The following is a 19,385-nucleotide window of genomic DNA, read 5'->3' as shown; positions in this document are numbered from 1 at the left end:
ATTCAAATGGCCGTAATGGCGTCCATATTGTAGTTCCACGGGCTGATACATGTAACACCAAGGCCATTAAGAAACGGCTTGGGGTTTTGTTATATCATACAGCATTGGTCTACAATTTTTTCCTTTACAAAACCCAAGGTGGTGTGTTAATTTATAAACTACACTTACCTTTTTTACGGGCTTTACACCTTAGCGCGTAACACGCCCCTTTGGTGTTATAATTATACTACGACATTGGCTATTAGTATCGCGTTACAAATTGCATTCTACATTACGCCTTTGCTTCTAGTTTCACAATTTATGCACGTATCTTTCCAATCTTTATATCGCACTGATACACGTTAATACCCTTCCCGCCCATCTCAGAAATTACGGTCTTGTTTACAAAGACCTTCAAACTGTGTACGGGTTGTTCTAAGACAGGCACGAACGCTGCCTGATATGTCTGGCGGAGGACATTGCCTTTACCCCCCAAAAGAGACAAGTTGACTTGTTCCACTTTAAAGAGGTCTATTAAAGGCCGGGGTAGATATCAGATCTACTAAGACATCCCCCCCTCCCCATCTAAAAAGGGTAAAAAAGCTGCCGAGATTGTCTCCCCCACTCCCTCTCCGGGGGCCGGGGGAGAAGGCTCGAGGGTCCCCGTAGTAAGCACTGCACCCTCTCCTGCACTGTCTTTGGCAGACTGTTCTGTGTTACTTAAGTCGCCGATGGCGTCCGTGATGGAGGAGGTGAAGTCTCGGCTCCGGCAGGAGCTACGGGCTGAGCCTTCCCCGTTGTCGGCGCCGGTCGCGGCTTCGAGATCTGTGTTATGCCCGGCGTCGGCCGAGGCAGGCCACTTGATCTCGGGGACGATCCGAGACCGGGCTTCGGCTCCCACTCGAGGTCGCTCCCCAGCGGAGGGGTGGCGGGCGCCGGCCCGTGCACTACCGACGCACAATTTTCCCTAGCGGAGCCAGACGCCTCTTCCGAGGCCGAGGCTTTCACTAGTGGATACCTAGCCCGGTGCCAGGTGGGTTCCCTTGAACCTCCGGCACCTCGGCAGGGGGACTCGGCATCGGGCCGGGTGCAGAGGCACGTGCGGGACAAGATTGTCCAGGTACTGCCTCAGGTGGCTGCGCCCATGCCAGAGTCGGAGACACCCAACTTGACTAAGGTCAAGCAGGGCTGGCGGTTGCCCCCCTTTTCCCGCGTGCGGTGCGGAGTTGAAGGCTGCTTACATATGCTTCGAGGAGCAATATCATAATGCATGCCAACAGCTCCGTGTGTCCGTACACTCCGCGTATCTGTCGGCTGTACAGAGGGAGTTAGCGGGAGAGGGGCCGGTCGACTCTTCGGAGTTGGCCGCGCAACTAACGGAAGTTCAGTTATCTTACGCGGGACGCTATTCGTAGCTGTCCTCGCAGATGATGTGCGCTGTTATGGGCATGCGCAGGCGGTGGATGTCGGTATCTAAATACTCGACTTACACACGCCAAGACCTACTTGCTTTGCCGTATAAGAGGGTGCCACCCTCTTCCCTGGGGCTCAGCAGGTGGTCCGAGAGGCCGCTCAATTGTATACTTCCATCAAAAACTCATAAGGCCATGTTGGAGGTACCAAGCGTTAAAACCGCGTAAGCAGGCCTCTCCAATTGTTCCCTCCTACGCTAACGCACGGGTCAGACGTCCACACCTGCTTGGAAGCCGCCGCTTCCTTCAGTTATAAGGGCGCCGGGAGGAGCAAGAGAGGCACGGGCCGGGGCAAGGCAGCTGGTCGAGACCAACAGCTTATTCGCGGGGCTGGGAACGATGAGTTCCCATTAGCGCCCGAAGAGCCCCGGGTGAACCCACAGTCGCAAGTTATCGAACTGTCGACAGCTAGGGTCCACTGCCTCCAGCCGGATGTCCCCGTAGGCGGCCGACTGGAATTGGAGACAGTTACATCACAATCCCCGGACCCCATCCATTTTAAGGGATGGCCATTTGCCTCGGTGGAAACATCATCCGCCCCTCCCCTTCTCCGGGATAAAGCACACTCCGGTGCCTGCTACCCGAGAGAAGGCGGAATTCCTCCTTGCCGAGGTCGACGCACTTATGAAAGCTGCAATCGAACCGGGTCCCGAGGGACAGGAAAGCGAGGGTTTCTACTCGACTTGTTTCCTAGTCACCAAACAGTGATCTCACCTGTCGAGACAGGAGAATGGCTAACGTCAATAGACTTAAATACGCATATCTCCACATACCAATACACCCCGAGTTCAAGAAATACCTGAGGTTTTCTTTCGACGGGAGGTGTTATCAGTTCAGGGTTCTACCATTCGGGATCTTCACGGCCCCGAGGGTGTTCACCAAGCTGATGTTGATTCCCGCCCAAGTGGCCAGGTCAAAAGGTCGGTTCTGCCATCCGTACCTCGACGACTGGTTACTAAGAGCTCTATCGCAATCCCTGAGTCAGATAGCTACACAACAAGTGATAGATATTCTGATCACTCTAGGGTGGATGGTCAATATCAAGAAGTCAGATCTGAGCCCCACTCAGAATCTAGTCTTCCTAGTGGCTAATTTCAACACGGTGAGAGGACGTGTATCTCTGTCACAAGATATCAAGTCCCTTAAGCGCAAGTCACACTGCTCGTACATAGCTCCAGTTACTGGACAACATGGCGGCTACAGTGGATTTGGTCTGGCGGGGCGCTTGAGAATGAGTCCCAGAATGACTGTGCTCGAGACTCCGTAGTGGCTCATTACACACCTCCAGTGGTGGACCGAGGTCAGGAATCTGTCCTGGGGGCTCCCCCTCGACACTCCCGTTCCGTCTCTCACAGTTCAAACAGACGCGTCACTCTCCGGCTGGGGAGGCGTTCTGAATGATCACACTGCCTCGGGACTATGGTCCCAGCAGGAGATCAAACTGCATATCAATGTGCTAGAACTGAGAGCGGTCAGGTGGGTGTTCCAACGCTTCCCGGGTCTGCTTCGTGGCCAAGTGGTTCGTCTAGAGATGGACAACCAAACGGCGATGACTTACATCCGGAAGCAGGGGGGAACGGCGTCTCCGTCGCTTCGACGAAAGACGTGGCAGTTCCTACAATAGTGCGACTCTCACGATATCAGGGTGCTACCTGTTTATCTCCCGGGGGTGGACAACGTCCGTACGGACACTCTGTCTCGCCGGATCCTCGCTCCTCACGAGTGGAGGCTCGACCCGGGGATATTCGGGATTTTCTCCCTGTTATACAGGCCGTTACAGGTGGATCTGTTTGCGTCTGTGATGAATCACCAGACACCAACGTTCTGCTCCCGAGTCCACGACCCGAGGTCGGTGGCACCGGACACCTTCCAGCTAGATTGGACGGACAGAATTCTGTGGGCATTCCCCCCAGTACCTCTGATTTCCAAGGTCCTGTCTCAGCTAAGCACCCAGCCTGCGCGACTAATTGTGCTCCTGGCACCTCTTTAGTCGGCGCAGAGTGGGTTTCAAGTAATACTCAGGTTTCTGGCTCAGCCTCCTGTTATATTACCTTTATGACCGGACCTCCTATCCCAGAACGGGGACCTCCACCCGAATCCCAGGATTCAATGGGTGGCTTGGCCACTGTCAGGAATCGCCTCCAGAAGAACGGTATTCCTGCACGAGTTGCAGACACAATACTGGCTTCGCGGAGGGATTCGACAAACGTTCAGTACGATAGATAGGCCTGCTATGCGCCCTGGTGTGTCGATAGAGGGATTGCAGATCTTTTTTTCTGCAGATCTCGTATCCGTGCTTGAGTTTCTCCAGTCGCGACTAGACGACGGCCTGGCCGCATCAACAGTCCGGGGGTACTCTACAGCTATCGCAGCTTTTCACGTCACTGTTGACGGGGCACTTCTGGGTGCACACCCATTAGTGCAGCGCTTTTTAGCAGGTGTGGACAGGATCAGACCGCCAGTACGGCGGATCAGTCCCCCTTGGGACTTGTCAATCATTCTCGATTGGCTGTCCGGTCCTTCCTTTCGGGATCTGTCGTTTCTCTCTCTTCAGCTGTTGAGCTGGGAGACGGCGTTCCTTGTGGTGGTAACGTCCGGCAGACGGGTAGGCGACATTCGTGTTATGTCAGCCGATCCCGAAATAACTGTCTTCCATGCGGTCGATAAATATCACCGGGACAGAGTCAGTTTTCGACTACCGGACTCTTACCGTCAAAGGGTTGCACACGCTTCCACGTGAACGGCTCCTATTGAGCTACCTGCTCTTTCACAGCCTTCCTCGTCGGGGACCACTGCAAGACATGCTCATGTCTTGGATGTCCGCACGACTCTCAAGGCCTATATCAGCAGAAATATTGGTGTCCGTAAGGATAACCAACTATTTTGCTGTAACGGCGGTAGGAAGGTTGGCTCACCTGCGAGTAAACAATCTATCTCGAGGTGGATAGTTTCAACCATTTGTACAGCGTATACGCTTACAGGCAGGGACCCCCCTACCAGGTTGAAGGCTCATTAGGTTAGAGCAGTGGCTGCGTCAAAAGCGTACGCCGCGGCTCTGCACATTGAGCAGATCTGCTCCGCGGCTATTTGGAGCCAGCCGAGCACGATTCATCAAACCTTACCAACTCGACAAACACTCAAGCGAGCGTACTCGGTTTGGTCAGTCAGTTCTCCGAACGGGGCAAAGTTCTAATCTCTAGCCGATTGAGCATTCGAGATTTTAGACAGTCCTCCGGTTATACTGCTCAGTAATGGTCCGGATTTTATCTTCTGCGGTCGATAAATATCAGTCCTTACTACTCGATAATACTCGTATTTTGCGCACGTGCTCCTTCGATCCACGGGTACCCTCTGGCCTAGCTCAGCGCTGGTTATGGTCTCTCGTGATCTACGCCCCTATATCACTTGTTCAAAAAAAGTGTGGGGGTGGGAGGTGTTTCGAGTTCTCAACTTATGACAAGCCGCAAAAACAGGCTTTATCATAATATATGGTCGACCACGCCCTGTCTCTAGCCCACGCCTTTCGACGGTGGTGCCTCACGATAAGGTTGCTTCCATTTATTGAACTCAATATTTTATTCTGTTGAATAATCAAATACGATGTATTTATTTACGCCTGTTGCTGACGGATGCCACTTCCTAGATTATCTTTGGGAGTCTGTCCTGATGCAATAAGTGCCCCAAGGAGGATTTAATCAGAAAGAGAATTTTACAAACCTGTAGAGGTTATGAATTCTCTGATGAAATCCTCCTTGGGGCACGGCCACCCACCTCCCCACATTCCGTCAGCATTTGACATATGGAAAGTGATTTGGGTGAGAGTTGCTCCCCCTGGCGTGAGGCGCCGTTGGTGGTGAGGCCCGGTAAGGGTGGTCGTATATCATACAAAAAACGAAGTTTTTTGTGTGGTAACATTTTTTATTAAGGAAAATGGTTACAACTATGTCATGTAGATTTTCTTGAGCAAGGAAAATGCAATAAGTGCCCCAAGGAGGATTTCATCAGAGAATTCATAACCTCTACAGGTTTGTAAAAATTTGATTGGCTGCCTTAGGTCACGTGCTCAAAATTGACCAATCACGAAACTTGTAGCAGATTTCAGCAAGAAAGCGTCATTAGAAACCAATTTTAATCCAATGAAATCGCTTGTTATAACTACGGAAAAAAAAACAGTCGATGTTACGAGCGTGTAGATGAAGGAATAAGCTTTCCAGCGATGTGTCATATGCCATTCTTCGACGAACGTGTTATTCATACGAAACCTCGAAAACGGGGGTATTTCTTCATTTTACTGAGCGGACAGTCGCTGTTATCGGGAAATGGGTGATGACAGAAACTATTTATCATTCTTTTTTAAAGGGGAAGTGTACACGCAAAAATCACTTTCTTTTTCTAAACAAAACGCAATTTTAGAATTAGTTAGTATCTGTGTTTGAAAATATACACTCATTTTTTTTCACAGTGAAAGTAGGAAGCTCACAATAGTGTGAAAGTGATATGCCGTTATGAGGCCTTCGTTTTACGAGCGAAATAGGCCTGAGTTATCCCCCTTAGATTATGACGTAATTGGTGCCAATTCAACTGGGTCCCTGTCTATTCTCAACGCAAAAGATATCAAGGACCAGTTTGCGGTAAAACAACATGGTCTATGACACACTCCGGCGCAGTGGTGACTCAGCATAACACAATTCTGGCTGGCATCTGAGATGCTAGAATCACAAAACTGTACCTACACCACGTGAAGCGGCTCTAACAAAGCATGATGACGTCATAATGTTTATCAATTGGCACCAATGACGTCATATTGCAAGGGGCATAAGCCATGGTGTTTTTGTTATGGAAATAGAACACTTGGTAAATGTGAAAAATATAAATCGTTTTAGTGCAATAAATATGTTAATTAAATATGATGTTTTTATATTTTTGTCTATGATACTTCTATGTTAACACTTTTAATGTGGAAAAAGTACAAGAAAAAATGGTTCATTTCCGTGTGAACTTGCCCTTTAAATGATTTTCCAATTACATAAACAATGAAAATTAAACAGAAATAGGTACGTGGATATTATGAAATCATATATTTGCAGAAAATCGTCAAGTTTTCGCTTCCTTGGTCCTTAATCTGGATGTTAACAACGTGTTAGCATACATTTTTTATTTACAACGAATTTAATTAAGTTGTACATGCATTATTTTAAATAATGTGAAAAACATAACTTTCATATTTATAAACCATAGGATCAGACCTTTCAAATGGTGTATAACATGTAGTAGCAAATATATTTTACAAGCAGGTATTTTCTATGATAAATGTTGGCTTCATCTATCACACAAGAGTCTCTGGGAACTCGGTGTCCCAGCAGTAAACACTTCTGGTTGACTGGTGTTGAAAGAGTTAAAATGGAAATAAAAACAAAACGTGCCTGAGAACCAAGACTATTTTATTTCTTTAGCCTAATGGACTCCCAGAAAATTTGGAACCCAGACCATTTATCTGTTCACATTTTCAAGTCTGTATTGCCTGATTGCTGCTGTTGTCTCTGTGATGAACATTACTGGTTAAAATGTTTTGGTAAGATGATAATATGTCCTATATGCCACCTGTGTCTGTTGTGATAGACTGCTGCAGCAAGTTGGTCATGAAAGAGGTGACCGAGGTGGCCGAGCTTTGACAACAGATGCAGCAGGTGTGTTTGGAGCTGGTCAGATTCTTGTCAACCTGCCTCCAGGACCAGCTCTAGAGGAACACTCAGATGAAGAGAATGCATCCGATTCAGAGTCAAACAAGGAATCTCAGCTGTCCAGTCTTGGGCCATGGGGGGATGACCCTGAAATACAGGAAAAAGTTCAGTAAGTGTAGCTGACATTTCACATAATTTTTTTATTGATTTGTTGTGACAACAGGCATATAAATGTTAGCTGTTAGTGCTAGACCCATGGGCAGGCACTTCATGGTTGTCTTGTAAATGTGAACATTTGTCAAGTCTGTGAGAATGTCGATGTATCGCAGAGTTATCTCCCTTAACTGTGGTATCTATTGATTGTGGTTTCTGGGTAATCAGCACTATTTATCTCACCTTACATTAAAATACCAGCTTCTGATTGGTTAAGGAGCAGGCAGTTATTTTCCATGCAGCCTGTACATGTAGTCTCCTGAGGAATCCATAGGAGCACACATCTTTGGTAACTTGCATATCTGGAATAAGTATTGCTGAGTTGAAGAGAACTGGAGTACTTCGGTTCACTTGTGTCGTCTGCTATGAGTTTTTCTAACTCATTGAAACTGCAAACATATATTCAAGACCAGTATGAATAAATGTCAGTAAGATAAATTGAATTGACAACTTACAATGTGCACTAAGTAGCAGAAAAGATTGCTTGTTATGGACTTTGTTTTGCTGACAACCTTTACTCCTCACACAGCCATCACTAGTTACTTATGTTAATGCATTCAACTGTTCCACTTTTCATGGGATATTAAATACAGTTTTTACATATATATGCCCTGTGAGGATTGCAGGTTAGAATAGATCCCCAACAACCTATGGTAGTCGTCAGGGGCAACCAAATGGATTGGGTGACTTTGTATATTATCATCATACTCCAGTGGTGTGTATCACTATATTGTCTGGTTCATACTCAATTGTTTACAGGTTGTCATATTGCTGAGTGCAGCATTAAACCTGAAATACTGTTCAATGTGGCATTAAAACCAACTCACTCTTAAGATTGATGCAGGTGGAATAAATAAGCCATGAAAAAAATGCTTGAAGCTTGTAATGTCAGTGAAATGTACTTTTTTAATGTTTAGTCTTCTTAGATCTGTGTGAGTCCTATACATGCATTTAATCTATAAGTACCTATTGACATGTATTGTAAAATAAATATGATGCTTATAATTGATAATCTTGTGTCCAGGAAGCTACGTGCTGCTAAAGAGAAACTGCGTCAGCTGCAAGATATTGTAGCAATGGTGCAGCAGTCTCCCAGTGGTGCCGCAGATATACCAACCACCGTGATGGAGTTGGCTGCCAGTGAAGAAGGCGAAGTCATCTCCCAAGTTGCTCAGATGAACGACCATAACATGTCTGTCAGTGAAGGAGAGATCCCAACACAGGACAAACACTCACAGTAAGTAACTTCCCGGGTTTTGTTTTGATATTTCATGCTGTAAGTATATTACCTGAATGAAATTCTGCATCAGAGAGCTTTGTTATCCCCCCGGCAAATAATGCGGGGGGATATAGCGATCAGCCAGTCTTGCCGTCTGTCTGTCCATCCGTAATCATTTCCTTTTCCGGGGCAGAATTCGAAAACCATTCAGTGTATTTGATCGAAACTTGGCAAATCTATCAGGCACATACTGAAGTGGTGCCTTTTGATATTTGGGGATTTTTCTAAAAAAAAAATTTTTTTAATTTTTATGGAATGAAGTTGGACATAGACTCAATTGGGGAACGGGTTCGTTTCCGGGGCAAAATTCGAAAACCATTCAGTGGGTAAACAATGTATGCTTCTTAAAGTACATTCAACTGTTGACTCATTACATACAGAATTGCACATTTACTAGTGGTTACTTTACAGACAGCTGTCGGGGGGATATGTCATCTTTCTGATGACTCTTTAAAATATTTATGGTACCTGCATGTGACAATGGGTGGGGGTAAGACATGTACAAAGAACATTCTGTGTAAGAATGTCAGTTTTGCATTTCAGTAGTTAATCTTAGGTTTGTCATGACCTTCAAAACTCAAATAACAAAAACTGATACCAACAGTATAGGAATTTGAAGTTATGTTCATGCTTGTCTGTTTCTCTCAGCCGTGAATTGTGTGAAGCCCATTCTCGATATCCCCCAATGAATAGTGTCAAAATCAGTGTTAAATATACAAACTTGTTTTCTCGGTTGTGGCTTAGAACTTATTCTGAATGTTTATTTTAGAAGAGAAGAAGCAAGACAACTGTCTACAATTGAGCAGCAGAGAGAGGAACTGCTGGGTTTGCGTGAGGAGCGAGAGAGACTGATGGCTGTCCACTCAGCACTTCAGAGTCTCCAGGAGCAGTTCCAGTTGGCGGTGTGTATTGTGTAACACCTGTTGATCAATGTCCAAGTCTCACAAGGACACTAAAAGGCTTTCATTTTTGCAGTAAGGTCTTGAAAGGTCATCAATTTGAATCTGCCTTGAAAAGGCCTATTTAGCATCCGTAGTTGTTAATCGATTAAATATATTACACATGTTTTTCTCTCATTATGTTGCAAAAGAGGTCTGTAAGGTGTTATTGAATATTATAACCCTGGTATGTTTTAATAGTGTAATTGGATGTATAATAAATACTGTATGAATGTCCTAATAATCTGTTCGAAAACAAATCAGAGTCATACTTGAACCCTTGAGTAGTGTGTGTGTGTGATCTTTGCCTTGAAAGGACCTTCAGTTTACCTAGAATGTTCATCCTCATGAAATATGTTCTGTTTAGGAAACTATGTTCAATGTCTTTTGGTCACAAACAGCTTATATGTTCAGGAAAACGAGGAACCCGATGCCAAGAGACAGGGTAAAGATGGTCGAGGAGCAGGTCCATCAGGCAGTGCACCAATGGTTACCTGTAAGTTAGTAACACGACAGAGGAGAGCATGTATCTATATGTATTGATGTGTTTTCTGGGGATAAATGCAAAGAAAGGACTGACAATACTTATGTGAGTTATTTTTGAAGACCTTGATTTGTCTTGTATGGTATCCAACCTGATTATGATCTTTGGTTCATCAGCTACATTCCCATGCTCATGGGTTTCGCCTATGGTAAACATCTATCAACATCATTACTTAAGACTTTCCTCTTAAATTAAGCTGGGTACTATGATATAATTATGTGATATCGTATAACTGCAATACTGTTGCTGGTGACTCAATTCACTGATTTGTAATCATGACACTGTGGAAGATTAATGATTGCACTGGTAAATACAAAGTTTAGTATCTGCTTTTATTTTTAGTTGCCTCAAATGATGAGCTATACAGCAAAATGAGAAAACAAAGAATCCTGCGAGAGGAACTGCGACAAAAGAAAAAGGAGTTGGAGGCAATTATGAGGAAGGATAGAAACAAGAAACAGTACTTCCGTAATCAGGATAACCATAGTGATACAGTCTCTTACTCAACTGATGCATTTGCGTGAGTTTACCACCCACTTTCTATGTTTTGTGTATTCCTATAGAAAAACTTGCTTTGTAAAAGTTTGTAGTCGATTACCTTACCTTTTCTTACAGTTTCGTGTATGTATGAAATAGCCAGAAGCCGAATACACTCTGTGTTTACTTGTGTTAATAGTATATCTTTCAATTCAGTGCCAGTGCCAGTGCTGATGCCACAATGGCAACATGGGGTGGTTCAACTGTAGATAATCTAGGAAGCATCACAGAGGATGAAGATGGCAATGACCCAGAGGCTGGACAGGAGGACGATGATGGTGAGATCTCCATTCTAACTCCTCTGACTGTAAATTGATGGATTGCTGTCGGTGATCTGTGTCTGTTTTTGAAATATTGTGGTATTGTCTCAAAGTATGTGCTTGATATGATGTATTGATGCCTGGATGTTGTTTCTGAAGTTGAATATGTTATTGTGCCCAGGATACCCAAGTGATGGCATAGTGCAGGTTGAGGAGGAAGAAGAGGAAAATGACTCTGATGGAACCTACACTATTGAAGATGATGCCAGACAAAGGAGGTCTGAGAGATCCCATCGCTCTAAACAGCAGAGTGCTCGTCCGAAGCTGACAAAGGCATCCGTCATTGCAGCAGGAGGAGGACATGGTTGTCCCAGACCAATGAGGAAACAAGAAGGTAAGGGTCAGAATGACTTTACCACCTGGATTATAGTTCAATTGTGGTACTTTGTCATCTTCAAGACCTGATAATCTGAAAGTTCAGGGCAGTCTTAATCCCAACATACTCACAGGTATTCCTGATTGTTCATAGGTTTCTGTTCAACTTGAATGACTCATTCCTTTCAGAATCTGTACGACCAAAACAAGCAACACGAGTGCAGAAGAAAAAGGGCAAACTTGGAAAGAGAGATGTTCGAGTCAAACAAGAAGTGAGTTCCTGAATTTCACATTTTACATATGATATTATTTTGCATGAAAGTTTCTTTGATATTTCTTCATAAGGTATTAATCTATTTGCATCATATGTACAAAACCTTCAGCTGTAAGTAGCAAGGTACCTGGTATAATCATAATTATTATATCTGTCTTTGCCCCAAACCCCAACATATTATTTTTGGCTTAGTTCCCCTCGTCATCAGTGTTTCCTTCCTATTCCAAGCCATGACATAAAAATTGCTCATCAGCTTAACTGCTGCCCTATACTGTTTTGAAATTTGTCATCTTTTATTTTTTTTTATGGAAATATTTTCGACTTAGTCTCAAACAAGGGTAGGGGCCATAACTTAAAAATCGTTCAAGAGTTTTCTACTAAATTGCACATGTATATTGCTCATCGGCTTCACTGGTGCCATTTGCTATTTTGAAATTTTCTAAATTTTATTTTATTTTGTTTCAAAGGTAACAATTTTGACTTAGTCTCAAACAACTCTAGACTTTATTTTCAAGCCTTAACTCTCAAACTAATAAATATTTTTGCATGAAACTATACATGTGCAATGACCATATGCCCAACTATTACCTTTTCATATTTTTAATTTTTTACAATCTTTTAATTTGGTTTCATGGAAATAATTTGGTCTCAAACAAGTCTCAAACAAGTAGCGTTTCTTTTCTGCCAAAACTGTACAGTTAATGAATATTTTCTGCAATTATCTTTCTAGACTATGATTTGCTATTATTGTTGTTCGGATTTGCAACACATTTACAGTAACAACTTGAACTAATGTATCAACAAAAAGGAAGGGGGAGACATGTTTTTTAATATAAACACATTCTAGTATTAAAGTTAATTTACTTTTTAAGTCGGGGTGTTATGCTGTAAATTTTAGAATTACCGGTCAGCTGAGGAGATAGTTCAGGAGGAGGAGCAGAGTGGTCAGAGTCTGGGGATGCTGCAACAGCAGCTCGAGCGAACATCTCAGATGTGTCAGGCTCTTCTCCTGGACCAACAATCTGCCAGCCCCTCACAGGGAATGATGTCGCCATCAGGTATTTGAAAGTTCAAGATAATGTCTCACATAAGATAACCTTGTTTTAAGTAAGGATAGACCCATGTTTTGATCATTCACTTATCAGGGCTTATTCCACAAAACAATCTTAGTGCTATGACTGTTGAAAGTCCCATACCGTAACAAATTTGCGATAGTGGAAGTGCTTAGGTCACTTGGGGAACGACAAAGCCATCAGCGCTATGATGGTCATACCTCAAATAATTTAACATAGACTTACGACAGTCATTGAGCTAACTTTTCTCGAACGGACCCTCACATTTGGGAATTTCCGGAGCACAATTTGAAAACCGTGAAATGAATTTCATCCAAACTTGGTACATGTATTAACCATTTTTCACTGTTTCTATCGAAATAAAGTTGACGTTTCTCGGGCAGAACTAAAATACTATTCAACATTTTTCATCCAAAATTGGTACATATATTAATCAGGTGCTAAACTGGTGCCTTTTGCTAATTTAGGAATCTTAATATATATTTTTTACAAAATTCCTCTTTCTGCGGCAGCAAGTTTGACTTTGACTCTGTTCATCGTGGTGTTTGCCAGAAATAAAAATACGAAGTTCCAAATCCCAATTCCATGGTATTGTTTCTTGTATATGGACAGACAGATTTGAAAGAAATTCTCTCATCAAGTTGAACTTAAAGTAACAGTCAGATGATTTGTTCTTTCAAATTTGTTTGGCCTGGGGGGATTTGTCATCTTCTGACAAGCTATTGGTTAAAGCATTACATATGTGACATTGACCCAACATTCACCTTTACCTCTTCAGGTTTTTCTGTACCTATGCGTGGAGGGAACCTCATGCCTGACATGTTACAACAGCAAATCCAACAACAGCAGCTGATGCTGTGCCTGAACCAGTGCTACCAACAGTTGGGAGTACAGCAGGTGGAGATGCAGAACATCCAGCAACAACTACAAGGTCTTACCCTCCAGGTGACCGATTCCTGCCCCCAGTCTAACCCGCAAATCAACGATGGACAGGAAAACCAGCGACCAAGCCCGTCACAGACATCACGACTCACTACACCAATGACCACTTCATTTTCAACCATTCCAAATAGCACTGCCAGCATCAATATGCATTCTTCCCGACAGACAACATTCACCCTCAACCCTCACTTTCCCTCGAACTTCTCCTTCACGCGCCATCCTGGGGGCAGACAAGCCAACTACTACAATGAGGAACGGAAATCACATAGTCCACAAACTGATATGAGGCCCAGTGATCGCCAGAGTACAAGCAGTGAAACTCACTTCAACAACTTGCGTCCTGTCCCTCCACCGAGGATTGACTCGTACCTACAGTCAGAGGATAGATCCTACTTGAACCAGCAACAGAACAACTATCTCAGCACTGGACGCAAAGACAAAAACACAGATGCGTCCAAAGCTCCCAGACTCAACTTACAAGATATGCTCAACTCCCGCAAAGTGTAAGTAATTTGCAGTCATTCATATTTCATTTGTGCGCTTTGGGGTATAGTGGTGAACTAACAAATGTCATTTTGTTTAATATGTTTTCCATTATTTGCAGAAAACAACATGCAACGCAAGGACAGTCCACAGGAGTGTTTGAAACAGGTAATTACAAAAGTGACAATATTCCACAAATCTGAGGAATTCAGTGAACTTAACATGCTTAAAACAGCTGTAAACTGTCCAATCAGTTTTTCCCCAAGCTTTACTAGCATTAATCTAGTCATTGTCAAAATTAACCCAGATTTATGAGTGTTGTTATTACTCATATCAAAGTGTTCGCTCGTCACGCCGAAGACCAAGGTTCGATTCCCGACACGGGTACAATGTGTGAAGCCCATTTCTGGTGTCACCCGCCGTGATATTGCTAGAATATTGCTAAAAGCGGCGTAAAAACCATACTCACTCACTCACTACTCATATCAAAGAACAAAGAGTCTTGGAAGAGTATTAGTTTACTTAATGAAGATCAGGATGTATAACCCTGCTGACAGTTTGTCATTGCTCGGAGATGGTATGGATCATTGTTCGTGCTGTCAACCACTTACTTGATAATTTACAGGCTTCTGTGATATATCTGGAATATTATTCTCTTGGAAGTAAAACCTGATTCACTCTCTACCAAATTAAGTGTCAAAGTTCAGCTTTGACGTTTGTCTATTCCTTACTACTGTTTACAGTTGACGGTATGCATCGCTACTCTTCACCCAATCAAACTGCTGGCACTGCTGATCGTCTAGGAAGCAAGTACCGGCCAGGTTTGAGTGCTGGCATCAGTGGTGCAGGGTTCCATGACAACACTAGTCTCTCCAGCATTCTGTCCACTCGCATGTCAGATGCTGGACAATCAAGGAATACAAGGTATCTTGTGGGAATAATGATGCAGTTCTACATTGATGTTGTTACTGGGAAAAGCCCTTTAGGGATTCCAGGTTACAATAGGTCCCCAACAACCTCAGGACCCCTTGACTTTAATGCTTCATTTCGAACACGAAACATTATGTTTGGGAAACTATCCATGAGAAGTATATATGTTTAAGAACAACTTCCTCTTTCAGATGGGTCAGAAATTATTCTTTATTTTCTCAAGTCAACAAAAGTTATCTGCAGCACAGTTGTCATTTATGTTTTATCCCCTTATAATGCATATAATGCAGGAGAATATAGTCATCATCTGGTCTGTCTGTCAGTCTGTCCATTCATAGTGGTGTGTTTGTCCAGACCATATCTTTAAAACTAATAGATATTCTTTCATGAAACTTTGCACACACAAAGACCAGGCTGTCAATTGGTGCCTTTTGCTATATATAGGGATTTTTTTCATTTTTCATTTTTCTGTTTCCATACAACAAGTTTGTGAATTTGAATTAGTTCATAGTGGTGTGTTTGTCTGGACCAAATCTTTATCACTAATAAGTATTCTTTCATGAAACCTTGCAAACACCAATACGAGGTTGTCAATTGGTGCCTTTTGCTGTTTAGGGGTTTTTAGAATTTATTTTTCTTCCATTTCCATGACAACAATTTTGACTTTGTTCATATTGGTGTGCACCTGACATAGAAATACAAAGTTCCAAATCCTAATTCCATGGTATTGATTTGTACCTCAGTAACTACTCTTGTATACGTACAGACAGATCTAGGTAGAAATTCTCTCATTAAGTTGAACTTACTGTAACAGTGGGATGATTTGTTTGTTTGAATCTATTGGGGGCTGGGGGGATTTGTCATCTGTTGATGACTCTCGTATGGTAAAAGTGGTAATCCTTATTCCTTCCTGAATTTTTAAAGTCTTGGACTTATGTTAATTTTGAACACTTGGGTCTACTGACTGTTACTGTTAGTTCAGTCAAGCCAAATGATCAGAACAATCTTTTCCAGGGATGGGGATGCTGGTGGTGATCTATCACTGTTTGAAGCACTGAGGGAAACCATCTACTCGGAGGTAGCAACCCTTATCTCCCAGAATGAGAGCAGACCACACTTCCTTATCGAGTTATTCCGCATCCTACAGGTGCTTAACTCGGACTACCTGCGACAACGTGGCCTCTATGCTATACAGGATCTTGTGTCTAAGACACTTACAGAAGAAAACAGTGACTCTTATGCTGCGGTAAATATCAACATTTACAAATAGTGTAGTTTATGGTTGAGGTGAAATGGGGTTTACCGTCGCGTCAAAGATTATTGCACTTATATTGAGACGTGTGTGCTTGGGTGGCTGCTACTCTTCCGGACTGATGCCAATTTTAAAGTGCTAGCCCACCGAGATAGCATGTCATAGTTTAACATGAATACCGTGCGTGCGTGCATGCCTACTGAGATACCATGCTTCTTTTTAACACAGATACCTCATTCAAACACAGTATACTAACTCTATGGAAAACCAGTCCTTGTTTTACCCCCATAATGCCGAGCACCAGACAGGGTAAAACAAGTACCATATTTTAATGTCTTTTGGTATGAAGCAGCAGGGGATCGAACCCCGGGCCTTTCACTCTCTGGGCGGACACTCTACCACTAGACACTGAAGCGGTCAGTGTAGTTTATAACTCATCACAGTTGTGTATTCATGTGCCAAGTGTAAAGTATTTCTTGACTTTGATTTAGGAGTAATGATTATCTTGACAGTGGTAAATTCTTATCTTCACTTATAGACAATTTTATGGACAACGATATATTTGTAGCCACCACCACCATGGTTGACAGCCACAGCAGGAAATTGTACACCTTCAGAACTGACTCCCAGCGAAAGTCTTGCCACCTCGGATGATGAAGACGTTAAGGTTAGTACAAAAAATTAAAAATAACACTTTCAAAATTGGAGTATGGTTTGTGGTTTTACGTGCGCAACTTGGGACTTGGAACATCAAAACTGCTATTGTTATTAATGAGATACTCTTTACTACTAATATCAGTGTTACATGCTTCATTCTGTAGCATAGAGCTACTGATATTTCCTCCTCCGATTGTCTTAGCTAGACTTAACATGTTTGCATGTCATTAAAAGGCATTGCACAGAATTATTCTGTCTGATGTGACAAGAGTTTGGATCTATCAGTTGGACAATATTGTTCTGTTTTGCGCTATGATTACTGATGATTTCTAAAGTTAATCCGTTTGATATCCTGAGTTGCAGCAATCACGACTCCATGTTATTTGAGTCATTTGGGTATGTTCTATTTTCATTAGGCACGACTCCGAGAACGTGTTGCTATGGTTCAGAGAAGCAAACGTCCTGGCCTATTGATGGAAGCCAGTGGTGCTCTTAGGAATGGAACATTTGACTATGCAGAGAAAGTTGAAAACACTAGCTCCCTTTCAACGCCGTCTACCAGCCTTTGGGATTCCCCTTTCGCGCAGGATTCACTAGGCGATACTGTCATTCATTTTGACAAGGTAAGTGCGTCAGTTTATAGATTGCTTGGCATTGTTTGGTGTTTAATAATGAATTATCTAACCTGACATTAAAGAAACCGAACAGAAATACTTATGAGCTGTTTTCTGCAGGGGATAATATTTGGGGTTGTTCTAAGGAGCTGGGATCAAATAAAGTCCAAGTTTGAGCAACTTGTGTGAGAGTATTTCAACACAAAATATGATGACACTGTGGTTTACTGTAATTTCATGATTATTCGTTTATCTAGCCTCAGAGCTTTACATCTTGCATGAATAACTCTGATCAATGGTTCGTCAGCCTTGAAATGGGCAGCCATGTGTTCTGTGGTTCTTCATTTTAACTCTGAACAGTTTGCTGGACAAAATATCAGCTTGGAACTCCCCTAAATTTTATAGAAGCATGAGAAAGGGATTTTCTGTTTTCTATTATACCTACAACTACAGAAAGATGTGTTTGTGAAGCAAACAATGTACCGAATATTTGTGTTCACTAGGCCTTGGAGAAGATGAGAGAGTATGAGAAGCTGAAGGCAGAGAGTGAAAGGGCAAGAGGTGTGTTGAGTGACAGTGAAGCTGTGAGAGGACGAGATGGACGACCATCACTCACAGACCACTTGCAAGCTAATGGTGGCACCATGGACCAAGGCAGTGAGAGCTCAGTGTCAGACATGCCGGTCAGTGTTAGTATCATTTTTCATTCTGGAGACTGTCCATATATTTTTTTATGTATGCATGCCAAAAGAGGACAAAGGATGTTTAATGTAAAACATTTCATTTGCCTGATCTTATTCATGTGCAGTACAAATATTTTTATCATGATTTCTCCTTCAGCGTTACATGGCAATATGGTTGGAATAGTGCCAACCACAAAGTGATGCTATTGCATTTTTATCACTTTGATAAATCAGCATTATGTTTGGATAACAGGTTTAGGAAAAGACTCATTTTGATTTTCTCAGATATTGTTTATATCAAATGTTCCTCAAAAGTTAGAGCCTGGTTATTTACAATGCCAACAGCTGCATTTTCACTGCACTGAATTTTCTGACAATGTTTAGTATTCATGGGTAGTGGAAATATGTGAACTACCGTATATCGCTGTGTATAAGGCGAGTTTTTCGTACCTAAAATGAGGGGGCTAAGAAGGGGGGTCGTCTTATACACGGAGTCGAAGATCTCACATTTTTTTCCACTGACGATGTCAACTGGCGTCCGATAGCCAGCCCAGCATTTGACAATACAACTTCGCATTTCGTCCTAAATAACTGTTCAAATAATTATTTCCCATACATAAACATGATTTGTATCTCTTTTCCTTGAATAAAGTTTAATAATTTCTGCAAATAAAGTGGAAATGACCCTCACCTCGATGCAGATTGTCAAACCAGCTGACACGGTAAAACAATCAACATCCGTGAGTAGAGAGACGGAAGTACCGGTAATCATTTGCATATTGCACATGTGACCTAACATGTGATAACCGGTGAAGCTGAAATCAATTCCCGCTGTTTTTACAGTTGTATTAACAAGTGTTGGAGACGGTGTGTACAAGTGATTGTGGAATAAACACACTGAATGTGAAGCAAACATAAGCCTAGTTAGTTACAACATAGTTAATTGGCGATTAAATTACTCACCATTGTCTCTTATATGTTATTACTTCATAAATGAATTTTATTTTACGGGCACCAATTTGGTGTTGTACCGTGTAAACACAAAATGGCGACGTGTGCCGGAGTTACAGACGCGACCTATCATTGTAGAAAAAAAACAACGCAAGATAAACATATTTTTATTGCATATATAAGGTTTGTGTGCGCACTTGTGATATGTGCGAAATACGCATCAGTCGGAAAGCGCACATTAAATCTCC

General features: G+C 42.7%; 1 protein-coding gene across 6 annotated transcripts in view; it reads left to right on the top strand.

Annotated features, from left to right (window-relative positions):
- LOC139450588 (pericentriolar material 1 protein-like) overlaps positions 1-19,385 on the top strand; it is a 47,398-nt gene that overhangs the window by 16,220 nt on the left and 11,793 nt on the right. For 5 of the 6 annotated variants that reach the window (XM_071232349.1, XM_071232346.1, XM_071232344.1 and 2 more), the window contains exons 15-30: positions 7,071-7,301; positions 8,370-8,582; positions 9,394-9,526; positions 9,977-10,058; positions 10,449-10,626; positions 10,800-10,921; positions 11,085-11,297; positions 11,468-11,550; positions 12,451-12,610; positions 13,404-14,070; positions 14,172-14,218; positions 14,794-14,974; positions 15,995-16,226; positions 16,801-16,899; positions 17,306-17,512; positions 18,007-18,192. In XM_071232349.1, coding sequence (XP_071088450.1) covers positions 7,071-7,301; positions 8,370-8,582; positions 9,394-9,526; positions 9,977-10,058; positions 10,449-10,626; positions 10,800-10,921; positions 11,085-11,297; positions 11,468-11,550; positions 12,451-12,610; positions 13,404-14,070; positions 14,172-14,218; positions 14,794-14,974; positions 15,995-16,226; positions 16,801-16,899; positions 17,306-17,512; positions 18,007-18,192 — 3,034 coding nt within the window. The remainder of the gene's footprint in view (positions 1-7,070; positions 7,302-8,369; positions 8,583-9,393; positions 9,527-9,976; positions 10,059-10,448; positions 10,627-10,799; positions 10,922-11,084; positions 11,298-11,467; positions 11,551-12,450; positions 12,611-13,403; positions 14,071-14,171; positions 14,219-14,793; positions 14,975-15,994; positions 16,227-16,800; positions 16,900-17,305; positions 17,513-18,006; positions 18,193-19,385) is intronic. The other variant, XM_071232348.1, reaches the window with a different exon arrangement.

Source organism: Haliotis cracherodii, unplaced genomic scaffold (assembly GCF_022045235.1).
Source record: "Haliotis cracherodii isolate W230 unplaced genomic scaffold, xgHalCrac1.p SCAF_8, whole genome shotgun sequence".
Lineage (NCBI taxonomy): Eukaryota > Metazoa > Mollusca > Gastropoda > Lepetellida > Haliotidae > Haliotis > Haliotis cracherodii.
The sequence above is the reverse complement of the archived record's forward strand: the minus strand, read 5'-3'. Positions and strand labels throughout refer to the sequence as shown.